At 43.1% G+C, this 19414-nt stretch overlaps 1 protein-coding gene across 1 annotated transcript in view; it reads right to left on the reverse strand.

Annotated features, from left to right (window-relative positions):
* Sap-r (prosaposin) overlaps positions 1-19414 on the reverse strand; it is a 119293-nt gene that overhangs the window by 86364 nt on the left and 13515 nt on the right. The window contains exons 8-17 of the mRNA XM_065428627.1: positions 19342-19404; positions 19044-19100; positions 17488-17550; positions 16822-16920; positions 16664-16723; positions 15448-15507; positions 15227-15343; positions 7577-7697; positions 7197-7250; positions 3632-3711 (exon numbers count right to left, since the gene is read on the reverse strand). Of these exons, the coding sequence (XP_065284699.1) occupies positions 3632-3711; positions 7197-7250; positions 7577-7697; positions 15227-15343; positions 15448-15507; positions 16664-16723; positions 16822-16920; positions 17488-17550; positions 19044-19100; positions 19342-19404 (774 nt within the window). The remainder of the gene's footprint in view (positions 1-3631; positions 3712-7196; positions 7251-7576; positions 7698-15226; positions 15344-15447; positions 15508-16663; positions 16724-16821; positions 16921-17487; positions 17551-19043; positions 19101-19341; positions 19405-19414) is intronic.

Consider the following 19414-nt stretch of genomic DNA (forward strand, 5'->3'; position numbering starts at 1 on the left):
AATAAACCAGCAGTCGGCTGCATACAGAGTTTTTGAATGCGTTTTTTTATAGCCACTTCACTGATGCTTTGGCAGGGTTTCGGAAACCTGGTACTTCGCCCTTTACCTCTAGATCCGAGAAAAAAAGAAAAAAAAGTGCGTTTTTTGCATGCATTGATTTTTTCGGACTGCCTGAATTTTCAGACGTTTTTACGTTCCCTAGAGGGTCCGAAAAATCAGTCGTTGAGTGTATACATCTGTTCATTTTGAAAAGGTTCAAGTTGAAGTAGTAAAGCCCAGAATTTCAGTTATAACCGCATTTGTTTTTTGTAACGTGGTTATCAGTAGCAATATTGCATGATCTCTGCAAGCACTGCTGGACACTGCGCGTCAAAAGCCAAAGCTTTCGGTTTCAGTCACGTCATTTTTTTTCTCATACATAAACACTTGCTTCTTCAGTTATATCTATTAGTACACTGTTAAAAATATGTAATGTTTAACTTGCTGATACATTTGGACAGATTATAAAGAAAAGACAAGCTTGAACTCGCAATATCTTTGCCTTCACATCACCACGGATATCAAATCAGCACGGGCCTTAACACAAGTGCCGGGTAATTTACCGCACACAAGCAGCATGAAGTGTGCTTCATTGGTGTGTCTTTATGAATTTTGTTTGGTTGACCATGGCCCAAGTATGTATATACTAGGCCGAACTGTACAATTGTGTACTGAAATTTAGAGCTGTGCTTTTGACTGCTATTTGTGGTATGTTTGTTTGCCTTGCGGAGCTCTTATAGAAATGTCCTGAGGGCAACATTTTGGTAGTTCACTTTCAGACATGTTTGTACCACTTGGTTTCTAGCGCACCTCTTCAAGTGTCAGAGATGCTTCTCATTTGCAATGCTTATCTCAAAGTCTCCAGCAGCATTATGTTTTTGGCACTTTCGTGGTGTGAAAAGCAGCCCGAGCAAGTTGCTTATCAAGATGAGTATTCCATCTCGGGATTCTGCTTGTGTCGATTTTTTTTTAGTATGCATTTTTAATGATAGCTAGAGAGTACTGGCTTTCTATCTTGAATCTCGTGGCCCCAGAAACATGTGCTGGCATGCAGGCCATACCCTTATGGTCATTCATTAGCATGTGATATTATCACCTCCTAGCAATCAGTTTTAATCTTTTAAATATAACTGACATTGTGACTGCTAGTCATTTTCTGAGTGTTAACACCCTTTTCTCATTACTTTTGTTTTAGCCAAGTTGAATTTTCAAGAATTTTTTATTGAAGTTCTTTGCATGTTTTTTTTTTTTTTAGATTCATGTTAAAGTGTTTGTATACAGCTAGCAGAGCAGTGAATATTTTCATACATGTGCCTGGCTGGGTGCCAATCATTTTTGCAATAAAGCTTTATCAATCGTATAAATAAAAAGTCACACTGATATGACATTGTGAGTCTCACTTGTGTACTTTACCTAGTGCTAAATGAACTCACTTTTTTCATGTAGCCATTGCAGGATTTGTAATAATTCACAAGGATCAAAATAAAAACCTACGATTTTGAGAGCCAAGTTTTCATATTTTGATGAGCACTAGGATTACATATACTAAAAGTTGACAGTCACTTTAGCATACGCTAAAGAGGATGAAGGCGAAAGCCAGGGCACTCACAAGACATTCATTAAATTACTTGTCATTCTGATTCGAATGCATTTCCAATTACTTGTTTTCTCCAACCAAAGGTCATGAGTTTGAGTGCCTTAATTAACTGTGTCTTATTACCTTTACCCTAATTAATGGTCGTGGGTTTGACTTCACCAAAGGTTGAGGGTTCGATTGCCGTAATGAGCTCCATTTTAAGTAGCAGTACCTTAATTAAATACACCCTAATTAACACCAAAGGTCGTGGGTTCTACTCTCGACCTTCACAATGTCAATTGGAATCCTACTCAGAGATATGGCTAGTTCCCCCATATCACCAAGTGGGTTCAACTTCCATGAAAGGTTGTGGGTTATAGTGCCTTAATGAACGCTATCTTAATGAACTGTGCCTTAATTTGCTTCGCCCTATTCAACCCCAAGGATCGAAGGTTTGACCCCCAATTTGGTGCCATTGAATTTTCGTGCCACGACACCAGACATCGGATTTTTTTACCCATGAGCCATCCAAAAATTTCTCCGTAATAAGAAAGATACTTCATAAGTGTTGCAATTTAAATTTTGACCTTTACATGTTAACATTTAAAACAAGGTCACCAGCTACTTGACGACAATGGTGGCAACTGTGGCATTATTGTGCCTCAGCAGATGTGCCATCGAGGACAAATGAAATGCAAACAGCAGAGCGTGTGGCCGAAGCATAACTAAAGGTACAGTTTACATTGTCGGCCAGTCATTGTGCACGTGTGTGAGCTTGTGGTTCTCATACAGAGTGCAGTGCTGCTCACCCTACTGCAGTAGACGTCACCTGCATTTTGTCCCAAAGTTGTTTTCTCATCTCGACGCAGCAGTGCCGTTCCCACCTGGCAGTACACAGTTATGGTGGCTAGCACCATTGCTGCATCTGCAGCTTGATATACCGTAAAAACCGGACTATAGGTCGGACCGGAATATAGGTCAATCCCCCAACTAACGAATTCTAAAAATGAAAAAATCTTTTTCAATGGCAAAAGTACCGAAAGACACCCTTACCTTGAAACAAATGCAACTCATGCACAATAGTGACAGTATTTATTTAAATGCTGCTCGCATGTGCACCTGGCCAATTTTTAACAGTATCGCGCGACCATCGACCCGCGTGCTTGTCAGCACCTTATTAACGGCGCTGAGCAGTGAAACAAACGAGATATGCGCATGTATACACGTGCGCTTACTTTCGCTATTTTGCCGCTCCGTGCCGTGATGATAAGGTGCTGACAAACACGCGGGTCGATGGTTGCGCGATACTGTTAAAAATTGGCCAGGTGTACAGTACGCAGAACGCCACGAAGTGTACAAGCGCTACTCCGAATCAGAGCAATACATTTGATTAGAGTGGTCCAAACTAGAGTCGTATGACGAGTGCTTCTCCCTACAAGCAGGCCCGCATTCCGCATCGAAACCATATGCGCGTGCATGTGTACAATGATGGCTGGTTGATGCCACACTGTGTTTTCAGTCTTGCTTCAGTCACATGCTCTGCTGTTCGCATTTCATTTGTGTTTGATAGTACATCTGCTGTGGCACTTGCAGGTATGCAGCTCAATATAATGTGAATAGAAAAGATCCATTAGATGTTTTATGAACCTCCTGCAAAACTAAAAGGAGCATCTATTAGAGGTCACTTATGTCCAGCTGCAACATCCTTTCAACGTTACAGCAACATGATCTGGATGGGACTTAGATTATACATGGTACGTATTTGTAATGTTGTTTGAATAAATATAGAAATTATCTATAGGATGTGGGCAAAGTCTAAAACATGATGTTTTGTGGACATCTATGGGACATAAATGGTTCACTGGGTATATGGTGAACTCACTATAAACATGCTGAAGTAAATATTTAAGGTAAATTTGTTACCATAATTATAGCATGTGCACTTCGCTAACACCACTGTGACACGTGGGTATGCAAAATCCTAATGCAAAGGAAGCAAGGATAAATTATGCTCACCACAGTTGCATTTACTGGTATGACTTGCTCAAGAAGGGTGATGAATGCCTTGCAAATAGAACAGGTGTAGATGTCCTCAACTGAAATAAATAAAAAGACAAAAGATAAAGATGTTACAGGAACAGATATAACACCAACAAATGAGGCATACTATGCTTTTATTTTCCAGGCTGTTCCCTATGGCAGGAAGTAGCGTTTGGTTGCATGACTATATCACTTATAATCCAGCAAAATTTCATAAACCCATTTCATATTACAGCACTCTCACCATGAAACTCAACTGAAAATCAATCAGCTTCAAGAGCAGCTTCAATGTTGTTTTTTTATGCCTTACTGATGCCAAAAGTACTAAAAGAATTCGTGAGCAAAAAGAATAAGGAGTACTGAGAGGCTTCACTGGGCCCTTCCCAATTCTTCTTGCTCACTGCATAGCGAGGGTCTTCCGGCTGGCAATCTTGGGGTAGTACGTACATGTACGAAATTATTGGCAAGTTGCTCGCTCCCAAGGTAATGCCCTACGTGACACCTGCAGCTTAATGGATGTTCCACCTCCACAGCCAGTCGTGAGTAGTGCTTGCCAACACTCTCAGGGCCAGGTTATATGTGCATGCACATAAATACCCACTAAAGGGGATGCAAGGACAGTCAGTCTTCAACGAAGCTCAATTTGGAGAGTACTGCACGTCACGCAGGAGTTGAGAGCTCAGCTCCCACGGGCGGCATGCAGTCTTCCACTTTCAGTTTTGTTTATTTGTATTTTGGTTATTTTTGTTTATTCGTTTTCACGGGTTTCCACTTGTACTCCTGTAGATCACGAGCATGCATTTGCAACGGTGAAAGGTCGTCGGTACGCCTGTATGGTTTGCCTAGCCAAGTTCACGGCTGCCTGCACACGTGAGATTCCGGAACTACAAGGCCAGAACGGTTTAGAAATCGTTCTATATTGAGTTATCCATCGCAATTAGGAAAACACATTTATCGTGGATAAATCAAAGGATTTCTTAGGCACATATGGTTTACGAAATGGGTTGCAGAAATTCCCGAAGCGCGCTGCCGATATGTGCCTACCGAGATGCTCCCCTTCTTGTGATCGAAGCGAGCCCATCGTGCACATTATATTATTTTAAACGTGAGTAGTGCTTTGGGCCCTGCGTCACAGAGAACCTGCTGGCACAGTTATCCGATTCATTCAGGAGCGAAAGTTTCCGTATAATAAACGTATGTGTATACAGGTGAACCAGACTATATCAAAACCGTTTACATCAAATTATTCTGTATATCGAACAATTTCTGAACACGATATAGTTACAATGAGTATATATAGCAAAAATTACGCTAACATCTAATAAAAATAGCAGCGACTCCCAATATATCGAACTACAAGCGGCGCAGAAGTGCCCCCAGAAGTTGGCTTTCCATTGCAGTGGCGGGGAAACCTGGTGGCGCGGCTCCATCCATCCGCTCTCCCTAACGTGACCGTGCTGCGTCGGGTGAGACATCAACACCCCCCTGCAAAAAATTATTCTGGCCCGCCTTAGGCGCTTGCTCAGACAGCCAATCAGAGGCTCTTATGCACTCGTGCAAGATGGCGCAAGTGCAAGTTGTATCGCTGCTTTTCTGGTTCATTGTGTTTGCACCTTGTGGACCTTGTGAGCAGCATCTACGGCATGATTACTCAAACTTGTCCTGCACAATACATGGGAAGAACTCTCAGAAGTGCATAAAACAAGCCAGTTGAAAGACTCAACTTGACTCCCACTGGGAGAGGCATGCTTCTTCAGCTGGGTTACAATGTGGAGGAAACTGCGAAATCGGACGAAAAAATCGAAACTCCCAACACACATACGAGATTATACCTTAGTGGCACTTGCATCCCGCAATATGCATCCAAACTTTCATGAGGAAAGAAGACGAGCAAGAGCAAGAGCACTTCGCGAGAAATTCTCTGCAGGCCCTAACTCACAGATGCGGCTAAGTATCCAACGATACCTGCTTTCACAATAACTGCAATTAATACCAAAGGGGAAGAAAAGGCCGCTACAACAATAATCGCAAGAGATTCGGACACGGCCGAAGAGGTGGCAATGGCACTGGCCATCTCCACATGCACGGAAAATGCCGTAATACTGAGCAACTCGCTATCCGCGTATCGTAATTTTTGAAAAGGTGATCCTGCAAGAAATATCGTAATGCACACAAGTTCCCGAGACCAACATCGTCTGGACCTATAGCCATGAGTCACTGACGGGAAACGAAGCGGCACACGCTGCAACCCGAGATCATACAAGCGGGGCTTTCCTGCCAGAGGGGTTCCAAAAGGCGACAAGGTCCGAGAATATTCCCAAAAAATATTTGGATATCCTGCAGCATTACAAATTTGAAAGAAGGGTACACCCCTTACCGCACCCCAGTCTAACCAGCGAAGACAGTTGCTCTGCGGCATCTCCAAACAAGCTCCTATGTATCAGAACGGCAAGCTGGGCCAGTTGGTTGGGATTCATGGTATGGGTTGTGACAGCGCACACAAGACAGGGACAACAGAAAGGGACAACACAGCGCTGTGTTGTCGTTTTAATCTTTCTGTTGTCCCTGTCTTGTGTGCGCTGTCACAACCCATACCATGAAACTCCTATGTACACAGCATTATAATGCCTAAAATGCACCCGGCCCAATTCTCATACCTTTGCCTATCCTGCGGGGCGCCAGATACCCTTTGTCACATGGTGATGGGGTGTCCTAATCTTGCTGAACCCAACAATCAATAAGCTCAATCAAGAACCGAAAACAAAAGCACAGAAGAAGACCGCCAAGAATCATGGGAGGCCATGTTTGCGGCCCCAGACTTGGAGGACCAGCGAAAGCTGGTGAACCACAGCAGGGAAGCAGCAAGGGCCAATGGCTACCTGGACTGAGGAGGCCACCCGCTTTGGGTGAAGAAAGAACTCTTTCTCACTGATTTGCATTATTAAATGTTTGTTCTCTCTCTCTTGCTCACTTCCTATTCTAGATGGTCACCTACCTGTCAGCCTATCCCATGACATGTCCCATTGGCTATAGGGCCTCGTTTCGATCCCTATACTGCCAAAGGACAATGCCACACTAGTGGTGGCAAGTCGCAGTTTTTGGGCACAACAACCAGGAAGATAAACATAGCAAACAAGAAGCTAGTACAAAGAACTATCGAAAATAAACAGGAACGGTGCTTCAGAGTGTAAGGGCCTGGAAAGCGTAACGAAAAGGAATGTATCAATAAGGTTCTATTTAGTAGTAATACTAGTAGCAGTAGTAGAACTACTTAATGCCTTCACTTCTGCCAGAAAAAAAGGGAGAGAAAGAAAATAGAACTTCCTGGAAAGGATTGTTTGGGGAGGAAGGATACACTGCCTAGGTTGAGGCAAATAGGGTGGGGATGGCTGGTATGCATACTTGGGAGAGCCTCAATGGACAATACACAAGAGTTTCACGGTCCTGCACACCACACTTGAGACCTATGTTGCAACCTCTTCCAGTAACTAAAACAAACAAAAAAAGAAGAAAAACAAGAAAAAAAGCCAAGAGTACCTACCAACTGGGCTATACTGGGCAGGGAAGGTCTTTACCATGGGAAATGCAATTTCAGCTGAAAAGGTGAAAATGTAATAAATAAACATGCCCAACTGTCCACGTCACTTGCATTTTATCGTACTTTTGGCTGCACTGCAACTAGCAATGATAGCTTTTTTTTGTTTTTTTTTTTTTTTTGTTCCTCTACCATGATATCAAAGCTGCCTCTTGTATATCATGTTTACGGTTGCACATACACTATATTACAGAAGTGCAAATAAAACAATTCTATGTATTAGATTTACTTGAACATGAATACATTTACATACACAATTATGTCATTCTGGTTGCACTAAACTGAAAAAGAGAGACCTGGTATAAACAATAAGCAAGCAGACTCACATTTGTTGTTGTCAAAGTATTTCTTTGGCAAAGCAGGGTAGACCTTGATAAGAGGAACGGAAGGAGATGGCTCCAAGTAACCCTTCACTTTCTTGGCAGCTTTTAGGTTCTTGAGGTGGCCCTAGGGCAATGCCATACGACTTTTTAAACCCTCCTACAGACATTATTACTATAGACAGCTGGAAATGCTGCAGTCACTGTACTTATTCAACTTAGCTAGCTTTCATACACATTCCTAAAAATATTTTCCCTTAAAAGTACTGCTGTAAATGTATGAGGTCATAGGTACTCCAACCTCCATTCAGTATAATAGTGGTGTCAAGAACACTCGCTTAAAAGAGCCCTAATGCTGATTACATTTTACAACTGAGTAAGTCTGGTACACAGGTGCACTACAGGTAGCAAAACAGTGCTTGCCACACGGCCTTTACAGGCTGCCTGCTTGGAAATTCTTAAAGGTACACTAAAAATAATTTTGACCTTTGTGCAAGTTCTTCAAAAAATGTAAACACTTAAATGCATATTTCTGAGAAAATACACATTGAATAAAGGCTGTTTGTACGTTCCATGCACCTAAAAATGTGTATAATATAGCTACCAACTACCTGTGCTATTTATTACAATGGGTGCTATACAATTGGCTTGGTGACTTTACATTGGCTTGGACAGAAAGCAATGCCCAAGATTGACTTCGATGAAGGCCACTCCGGCGGCCAAAACATCAGCAAAGTCCCATTTCAGGCATTTTCAAGTGTTAGTTTCATCAAATTGGCACACAGGTTCCTCTTAACACTTTAATGATGAGACATATAAGTACCCACAAAAAAATTTTAATTTCTATCTAAATATGCGAAACACATCAAGAATAAGATAATCAACCAAACGAAAAAATATTTTGCTGAAATTTTTTCAACATTAGAGGGAAAACCCCAGGCAGAAAATTGGAAATGGGCTTCACCCCAGGCCACCTAAGGCTTCGTTTTCAATTTGTATAGACAGGTCTCATGATATGTGAACCACAGGTGTACATTTCATTTGCTTTAGATCACACATGTGACATCACTGCAGCTGGACATGTTTCCTTGGCCTGTCTCCTATGACCTTGCTTTCACAAGACAGCGAGTCGCATGCCAAACTTCTTCCTCATCGAGTGTTCCTGCTCTGGACCAACAAATGACGATTGCTGCCTGTTATTCAGTACTGGCCAAAGACATTTAGCCAGAAACTTCGTACTGAATACTGAAACTCTGCAAGAAAAGAATTATTTTTTTTCAAAGTGCCTTTAGGCAACACTCGTCAGTAAAGAATTAAACAAGTACCTTTCCCAAGTGCGCATATACAGTAAAACCTCGTTAAACCATACCCGATTAAACAGTAGTTTCATTTTAAAAGTATTAAAGTCAAATCCTTGACTCAGCGGCCATTGAAAGTAATGTGTTTTGTATCCGCATAAACCGTACCAGCTTATTGCATACATATTGGTTAACACATAGCGTTTCCACTTTTCATCGGGCAAACACGGCAGTGCGTCGTTTCCATCGGGCGGCCCAGAAGAACAACAAGCCTCAGAGACCGAAACAACAGCCTCCAAGCACCGTGTGCGTTTGCACGCGAAGCCACATCAACATCATTTCGGCGGTTCTTTATTCTATGAGAGCATTGTGGCGTCGTGCAAATAAGGACTTGTGTCATGTCAAAGCTCGAATAAAAAAGACGCCGGGTGCTCAGCACAGAAGAAAAATTAAGACATTGTTCATGCTATCATGACACGAAGAAGTCTGCGCTGGCACGCAACAGGGATCTACTGTTGACTACGGTGTGTGGCCTTTAAAATGCAAAGAAGTTGCTCGGCAGCACTGCTGTGACCGCGAAGAGATGTCGGCTACGAGGTTAGACTTTTCGCCATCGTTGCCTCTGTTGTTGCCAAAGTGTCGACTAGCGACAGTGATGAGGACGACATGGAAAGCAACAGCACGGGCGGTTCAGGCCCGACAGTGGCAGGAGCTGCGCTTTACGGCAGCCTCATGAATGCAATCGTCGCGAATAGAAGAGCACCCCGCAATGAAAAGGTGCCCCGCGACTTCTGCAACGCTACCGCATCTGTGCACGGTGAATATGCAACGTGAACGAGGAATCTGCCATGTGACTGCTTGCCGAGAAGAGGGGCCAGCTGAAAAGCTGGCTCACAGCTTCAGCAAGTGTGAGGCCACTATCGTCGCTGCTAGGCTGCCGCGGCACCAAACGAAAATAACATGTTTGTTGCGCGAAGAAAATAAATACTGCATGTTTTTTCCCCTTTCATTACACTTTCTCAGAGTTTCGTTTTTGACAGGTAAGTGGTCGATCTCATGATATTTCGGTTAAACAGTACTACCGTTTAGTACGTACTTTTTTCAAGCTCCGGCCAACTATGGTTGAATGAGGTCTCACTGTATATGAGTGGCGTTGGAGATTCAAATGTACAAATGCAAACCCCAGGCATCTCCCTCTGTGCCACAGGCCCACATTCTTGTTGTATGGGTTCAAATTTGACTCCCAACCATGGCAACATGTAAGGAACACTGAAAACCACAATACAGACCGGAAAGAAGACTAGACAAAGTTTCAGATAAAACTACCGATCAGTGCACTACTTGGGAGGACTGGTGGCGGAGCTTGTTGATTTTTGCTTTATTTTGTTGAGCATAATGCATAGAGATGTTGACAAGTAAACATAATTTCTATAAGAATGCCATGAAAAACAATTGCAGTAAATTTTCACACGCTTAAGAAAAAACATTAGGGTATCACAAAAGTGTTATTATCTTGTGGTGAGCAGCAGCCCACACCAGTGCCAAAGCCATGTTATGGTCATGATGGCTTTGCTCCATGATAGCAAAGATACCAATAGCTGAAAGGCCAGCTTAACACGCTGCTTTAATCAGTTAACTTCCCCTACAGGTATACAGTCAGCAATCAATTGATAAAACAGCATTATTAGATACAGTCTGTATTATGTGCTAGCATGCAAACAGTTTTCACTTGTGGGTAGCCTGAGGCAAGAGATGCGAAGGTGCATGTGCTACTCACATGTTTTTCCCTATCTTCTCACATCAAAACACATGCTTCGTCATAATGTAGTGCATACTGAAGGTCACACCTATGTGTTGTTGCATTACATTCGATGCCAACCCTACAAAAGCTTCCAAAATGATCAGTCTGAATGCACCAGTGGACCTCCTGAGAAATTCTTCAAGTAGACTTGCCCACCACATCTTACATATCATTCCAAATGAGATCACCGTGCCTTCACTGCTGGCAAAACAAAGGATTATGTGCTCGTAGCTAGGAAGAAACAAAAAAGAAATGGGCAGGCAGCAGAAGTGCTGATACAAGCTTGTGCACTCTTCCTTTGTTTTTGCTCAAAATCTAGGGGTGTGCAAATACAGTGGAACCCCGTTCATACGTTTTTCACCGGACTGGGGGAAAAAAGCGTAACAGCCAGGAAAACGCAACAGTGAGGAAAGCTCCGAAAATGAATGAAAAAAGTGCAGCTTCCACTATAGACAATTTATTTCCACAGAGTGCACTTAGGACTTAAAAAAGTCTGGAATGGCGGCTTGCCGTTTCTATCGCTCGCTAGAAATCGCCACACGTTTCTCAATAGCCTGGAAGGCCGCATTGCTGTCAGCGTCGCTGTGAGGTGCGACGTACCTGCAGAGGAACTCCAGAGCCGCGACGGCTTCTCCAAAGCTACGATTTGGCAACTCCCCGGCATCATGCGGCTCATGCTCCTCCTCGTCACCGCACCACGGGAATGGCAACGGACGAAGGAATATGCGCGGGAAATTTTGCCCTCTTTGGCGTAATCATGCTAACGATTGTTTAGTATTTCTGCGGAGCGCATGCGTCCGAGCAGCCTGATTGCGCGCGGCGCGGCATGGTTTCGCGAGAAATGTAAACAAGAGAGGTGAGCTGGCCCGATAGGCGGAGCATGCCATGAGCAACGCCAACTTCCGGCTTCACAAAGAGTGACGTCAGGGCCTCTCCCCAGTTTCCTTCCTCCGCGAGTCGACCCGTCCAAAAACCATGCGGTTACCATAATCACAGTGATGATAGCGAGAGCATTTTTTCACGAATGGCCACTTAGCGGCGGCCTCTCGAACTGGCGTGCGGCGGCTTGCAGCCAGTTCTATAGCCAAGCCCGGCCAAAACTCGTGAAAACTCGTCAAAAGCCAAAATGGCGGTTGGCACGCGTTGCCTGCGTTAGTCCAGGCGAGTTCAGGGTGCTAAGTTGCGACGTATCACGCGGGAACGTTTTCCCAGCTACTACGTAACAGCGGGGTTCCTTATACATTGGATCCTGTGGAAGCTATGCCGGGACCGGATGAAAACAACGTAGCAGCCGGGAAAACGCAGCAGTGAGGAACGTAACCGCGGGGTTCTACTGTATTAAAATTTTTGAATACGAATCGAATACGAATAGGATACACACACTTAGTTTTGAATATTGAATCAAATATCGAATAGTAATATGCACATGCATTTATTAGTAAGTTGGTTAGTAATTTGTTATGTTGGAATGCAATTGCATTGTTCGACTAGTAATGACTAGTAAGTCGTTATACTAAAACATTGTGTATTTGGCTCATGTTAACTTGGAAAATTTAGTCATTCCCACTAGCTGTTCTCGCCAGCCTGTGCCTTATTATACAGCACCATATGCCCGTAAATTCGGAGGCATTTGACCCTGTGCTAGTCGTCGCACATCGCACTTGCTGCCAAGCAATAAACTCAGAATTGGGGGTGGTACAACAAAAAAAAAGAAAAGAAGAAGAAAAGAAAAGAAGAAAAAACTCGCTGTTTGCAAACCCAAGCCCTTGGCTACCCAGAGGCTGGCTTTCCCACATAGTTTATGCTAAGTGCACTTTACAGGCGAAATTTCTCAAGCAGCACGAAATTGTCACAAAATTCAGCACAATGGGCTTCTTCGATTTTCCACTTCTGGCTACCCGCGGGCTGCCAGAGCCAGCCAGAGCATCTTCGTTTTTCTCGGGTTGCTCCGCCCACCGCACTACGCACTTCTGCCGGGCGTTCGTTTTGCTCGCGCTGGACGGTTCTGGCTACCCGCGGGCTGCCAGAACCTGCCAGGACGATTTTGGTCTGGCTGCTCTCTGGAAGTTCTCTGGATAGCAGACGACTAAAAGAGGCGATGGGCGCTCGCCGCCATCTTTACGGGGACTTCACGGATTGCTACACGGGCGCTTGAGGACTTAAACTTACCTCGCTCAGCCAACTGTCTACGGTCATCTTCGGATTTCCTTACTTCTAGCGTTATCGTTTTAGGTGCTGACGCTCCGTTCCGCATCGCGAAGCGGTGTGATACGAGCCGTGGTGAACCGTTTGAAGCTTTTGTGTGTGTGTGTGTCCCCTGATTGCTTCTTCGCGGCGGTGATCAGCACGCCGCGCTCTCATGCGTGCATGTTATCTGCATCGTGTTCCACGCAAGCTGTAGGCGCTCATTCACACATTGCGGTACATTTTCGGTTCGTCTTTCACTGATGGCGTTCCTTTTCACATATCTCGCGTATGCATGCGGATGTATCTCCTTTTTCTGCAGTTAGCCAAGGCTTTGCAGCTAGCCCGTGTGCGCTCCGTCTCTCCGTCGTATGCTTGGGTGGCAGCTCGAAACCGACATGTGTTTGAACTGCAGGCCGTTGATCTAAGAATACACAGATTGCACTCGGTAGTACATTGGCTTATTGCTCTCATGATTGCGACCAATGTTGTTTTTCGTGTGAAACGTTTCGCTGGTCACAGGCGACGTGCATTTTCACGCGCCAGCCGCGTCCCCAGCTCCTTAAATGAGAAGCACCATCAGCCACAACAAACTTTCTGAAATCGAAGCCCAACCAGGTCGGCGCGAAATTTTATGCGTATGAGACGTACCCGTTAACCTGCTTTTTCATGTCTTGTGATGACACAACGCCAACTCATCATTGTCGCCGGTGGTCGACGTGATCGCTGCGAGCAGGGATCCTCCAGCTATCGCTTTCGAGTATACAATCACGATTTCACGTCTTGTCATGCGCCTCGTCGGAGGCCATCGGTTGCGCTGCGCAAGGCGAGGTTGGCCGAGTCACGCGAAATCGCGCAAAAGTGATCGTGTTCCTGAATACAACTATATATTTTCAAGCTGGCAACGCACAAATGGGCCGACTACGCCGAGCGCGCGTCGGCCTCGACGGGCGCTGCCATGCTGGTAGCATGTTTACATTTGGCCAGCTGTACCGGCGTTCGATTTTGCAAACTTCGGGCAGGTTCGGGTTGTCTTGGGGATCCCAGCCCACATGACTTCCTGTCAGAACCGGAACTAGCTGGCTGCCGTCTGGCTCCCAGCGGGCTGCCAGAACTCCGAAAATCGAAGAAGCCCAATATCACCCCAATAGTCTTAGGTGAGATAGAAACAAATGCCAAGAACCATGGCTGCTCCCACACAGCCAGCAATATATTTGATTTGATTCGAATATTCGTATCCAACCAACTATCTGAACATTTTTGAATATCTGTTTTTCAAATTAAATACGAATATTAAATATACAACATTCGATAATATTCAAACTTTTAGAATATTCGCACAACGCTATCAAGAACCCAATGTGGTTGATTCGAATGAGATATGCGAAAAAACTCTTTTGCAGAACAGCATTAAAAAAAAATCATTTCTAACTGCACCTTGGTACGCTTAGATTACAGACACTGAATCACAAAGAATACGATTCCTACAACCCTTTCTTCTTGCTGAATAGTAAATTTGTAAGCTGCTCTTAAAAGATAAAGTGTCGGATAAGATTCAAAATTTTGCAAAACAACTTCTCAAGACAAACTATGCTCAATATGTCTATTTATCATCTATAACCTTTATGAAGCCAGTAGCATGAAAACACTGGCTTCATTCATGCTGTATGTATACTGTAACTTGTATATTATTGCACAATTTTTTGCAAAATGGACACTTCCGGCATATTTTTTACAACTACTAAATTTCAGTTTCTCTAATTTGAAGTGCCACGTTTGGTCAATCACATGGCCTGTGCCTGTCTTCAAATTTCACAGCATTTTCACTCTGTAACGTTTACAAAAATTAAGTGCTTACAAAATCTTTTTTAAAAAGAAAGACGTTTCACAGTACCATGTGCTACAGACAGCTGGCAGTGAGTAACGATAACTTTAGTTTACGTTTTAGTGCAGGAGGCAGGGAGGGAGGCAGGCTTATAACATGCAGTGTTATAAAAGATAAATGAAGCAAAACCTGCAGTTTTTAGGAAAGCACAAAGAGTAAAAAAGAAGCAGTATGGTAGCTCAACTGATGCCAATACCAACAGCGACTGCTTGGGCATGTTCCTTTCACTAGAACAAATACCACCTCATATATTTACCTTTTAGTAATGTCAAAAGAAACCTCATCCAACATATTCCAGTAATTAACTACATTCAGCAGCCGCAACATATAACTCAGGTACCCAGAGAACTCTAGATAAAAATTATCAACGAGATATTCGGCTATACCTTAAAGCACACACACAAAACAAAAATTATACAGTGCAGGTGAAACTGCCATACATGTGGCAAGAGCACAAATGATGAAAAGAAGAGGCCATAGCCAGTCACCTTCTGTTGCAGTGCACCTTGGATTGCCTTGATGACGAGCTTGTTCAGCGCCTTCTCCTCAGACTTCATGCGGTTAGCAGAGCAGAGGCCAATGGTACTGCAGAAAACATTTGGCTCCTGCAGAACACATTGCATCCATTATGTCAGTGCCAATGGCAGTACTAGTGCACAAATGCTTGGCAGTGGTCTCAACAAAAAAAGGCATAAAGGCATATACTCACAAGAGCTTCGAGAAGGTAAGAGTACATCTTGTCAAAGTAATCGTCAACAACACTCTGGCACTATAAGACAGAAAGAAAAGGAAAACATAAGTCCACAGAACACAAGTTAACTTCGTTAAACACTAGAACTATGTGTGTCTCTGCTTGCGCACTGTATGTGTGCGCGCACATGCATGCACGTACACATGTATGCAGTAGACATTACTTTCTTTACAAAATATGAAAATGTTGAAGGGCTTTTTGAAAGGGCCACTAAATCAGCCTACACACAACATGCAAGAAAGCTTTGCAAGCTTTTAGCTTTGACAAAATGCCATGGATGCTGAAACTTTGCATTTTCCTCACCTTTTCATATGCACATCTAGAGACCCTTTGCACAGATGGCCCATTGCCAGTGTACAAGAGCAAACTTGGGTATAGTGTACATTACAAAGCTTACGCTTACATTACATATTTGATGGACACATATGCCCATCAAATATAAGGGGAAAAAAAGAGAGAGAGAATAACCTATTTGGACAAGAGAAATAGCATGTGCACTGTGAATTTCAGTCGATCAGACACTTTCAATCTATTACACTTTACACAAATACCAAGAGAACATTATGTTTCAGACAGTGCAGAGCTTCTGAACTACAAATCCCTTCCTGAAGTGTGCTGGTAAAATTACCTAAACTGCCTCTGCTCCAGTTCTCAGAAAACCCAACGTACCCCTTTATCTTTATGGGTACATCAAAGGTCCCCAAACATTTTTTTCAATATCAAGAAAGGGTATTCAAGGAGGCATAATATAATATTTTTCTGGGGTTTTATGTGCCAAAACCAGTACCTGATTATGAGGCATGCCATAGTGGGGGACTCCGGATTAATTTGGCCATCTAGGGTTCTTTAATGTACACCCAATGCACGTTACATGGGCATTTTAGCATTTCCCCCCCCACTGAAATGCGGCCACCACAGCCAGGATTTTATCCTACGACCTCGCGCTTCGCAGAGCAACACCACAGCTGCTAAGCCACCGTGGCGGGTCGACAAGGAGGCATTCAAACCCTGGTATAGTAATATTGAAATCAATGAGGCCACACGCCATGATAAAGGGGAAAAAAATTATATCCCACACGCCATGATAAAGGGGAAAAAAATTATATCAAGGTTGGGCATTATTGCAATGCAAAACCACAGCAAAGGTGCACATTTTATAATCACAGCCTCTTACCTCTTCAGCAGCAGCCCCAAGCTCTTCGCAGAAGTTCAGCAAAGCCTGCTTAAATTCTAGCTGCAAAAGAAAGGAAGCAATAAAACATGCATATTTACGGTGACTAACGTTCAATGAACCAAAGTGTATGTTTTCCACAATAAAGAAAGACAACACACCTTTGTTGTGTTTGAAGCAAGAATTTGCCTCACATGATCCACAAGCTGCTTGCAGAAGTCGCAAGTCAAATTGTCCTTTCCTATGGTGATTGGCGGGAGCTGAAGGAGATCAATAAATGCCCCACTTAAGAAAGTGACCACAAAGGAAATTTACAGGCCACTACAGTGCATAATAAGTTGGTAATGTACAACACCTGAATGTGAGGTAATGTAAATGGCTGAATGACACTCAGTATGGATGCTATGTATTTCCAGCAAAAGTACTAGAAGTGCTTTTACTGATCATATCGTATGTGTAAAATGCTTACTTACATCAAGTAAAGATCTAAGAAAATAAACACTCCAAATGAGGCAAATTTTTCTTAACTGATCAATATCATGCTCACTTTTATTTGAAAATATTAATATTAACACTGCAACAAGATCTTGGTTGGCATAATGCAGGTATTACTTTTGCTTGTTTCTGTTCCTTTCATATTATCAAGTGCTTACAGCTGGTCATCCCTGGAGATAATGTAGGTGGAGTGCTGCTAAAACCACTGATGAAGCGGGGGAAGAAAGGAAGAAAGAATAATAGGGATACAATCGCAACATTACCCGGCCCTGCACTCTAAATGTTGTGAAAAACACAAAAATATCCCCTTTTTACAAAATAGAAAAACATACGCTCAGTTTTGGTGGGCTCGGAGCCTTGCAGCGATCCACATAGGCACAAAACTCTTCAGGGTTCTAAAGAAGAGGGAAATAAATTTTCATGAGGAAACGCACCTTCTTCAAATGTCCTCAAATCACAAGCCACTTCACATAATATACCAGCATAGCAGTAGAATGTAGCACACCATGATGCTACTGTTCAAACTTTTTCAGGTAAATGCCGAGTAGGCGGTAGTTACGTAACTGCTAGTATAATTCACTTTTTGTTCATGTGCTTTCCACTGAAACACATCAATGTCACGTGTTCACAGGGTTCGTACAAGTTTCAGAGACAAAAATTAAAGGCTATTCAAGGACATTCCAGGCCCCGTCAAAGCTATTCCAACAGTCAAGAGCAGCATCCCAAAGAGCCAAATTTTTGCTATAACAAAATTTCCAAAACATTATAGTAGATAGCTTTATTGCACTACAGACACAAAAATTATATTGGAAATGTCCAGCTTTGATCACTTCAAGTTTCTAATGAGGCACGAAGAAATTAGCGCGCGCACACCGAAGCACCAAGTGCCAGTGTCTCACTCTCACCCACTGTGGGTTTTTCCAGCTCCACGCAAGTTGTATCAAGCATGTACACTCGCGCCAGCTTTAAGTTTTTATACCACTGTTTCTATAAAACTGGAAGTTTGCCAGGTTCATGCTGATCCACCACAGAAAGCAGGTTAGACAATCGATCTTAGACTTACTTAAGAAATTCAAGGGTTTTCAAGGGGAAAAAAAGAATTCCAGGCCTGTCAAGGGCTTTAAAACATACTTTTCAATTTCAACAATTTTCCAAAAGTCCCAAGGAGCTGTGCACACCCTGGCTCAATGCCAAGTGACCAAAACACTCTTGGCCACAATGCACGGCCCCATGAAACACAAAACACATTAAAAGTTTCTCTTACGATTTTGGTAACAATATTTTAAGTGATCATAAAGGCCAACTGCAACAAAATTTTGCTTATAAATGAGTAGTATAAACTATTGAAATTATTTTCGCAAAGCTAGAAGGCTGGTTATTGTCTATGTTTCTTATCGGCAGCCTTTAAATCACACCTAAGCAGATGCCACAGGCACCTGATGGTAAGCAGATATGACAGAAACGTAGCACATGGTCTACAAGATTTGCAACCCCATGGTCATGCCTAGGCACTGCATTCTTTTTTCAACTTTCCGGGTTCTGCATCATTTTCAACTAGCAGTAATGGCCCCACGTTTAGTTTCGGTACCAAAAATAAGTATTTTTGCTAGCTTTTCACGAAGCATCTGCTGATATTTCAAGCACAAAATTTTGCAGGAAGGCTCTCCTATATCGCGCTATCTGAAGCTAGGTTCCTTATGCAGCCCAATGTTTCATGCAGTTGGCCTCTAATCTGTTAGAAATGTGACTGCTACAAGTGACTCAGTGACCCATGCCACACCATCACTCTACACAGATGCCAAAAACACACACCGCAAGAATGTGTCAATTGATGCAATGACATGAGACAATATCAAGTGATGCATGCCTTTTAATAATTAATACTCACCAATGACTGCAGGTACTTGAAGACTGATGGCAGGAAAGCATTCACCAATGTGGAGCACTGCAAGAAATCAGACTACAAATTAAAAAAAAAAACACACACACACACAGGTCCTAATCAAACCATGGCTAACCACTGCATTAACTAAAATTACCAGTGAATAATGGGTGCACTAAAATGTACTATTTATTCCCTGTTGATAAATGCAAATATAGTTCACTTTTACATCTTCCAACATGTGAAAGCTTACAAGCAGTATCAATATTTCAACTTTACAAACATTCACAGCACTGCACAGTACCTCAGGATTGGCAGTGCCAAGCTTTCCTTGGCAAGCCTTCAGGACCGCAGACTTGACTCCTGCCTGTAATGTG

Source organism: Dermacentor albipictus, chromosome 1, assembly GCF_038994185.2.
Source record: "Dermacentor albipictus isolate Rhodes 1998 colony chromosome 1, USDA_Dalb.pri_finalv2, whole genome shotgun sequence".
NCBI classification, from domain to species: domain Eukaryota; kingdom Metazoa; phylum Arthropoda; class Arachnida; order Ixodida; family Ixodidae; genus Dermacentor; species Dermacentor albipictus.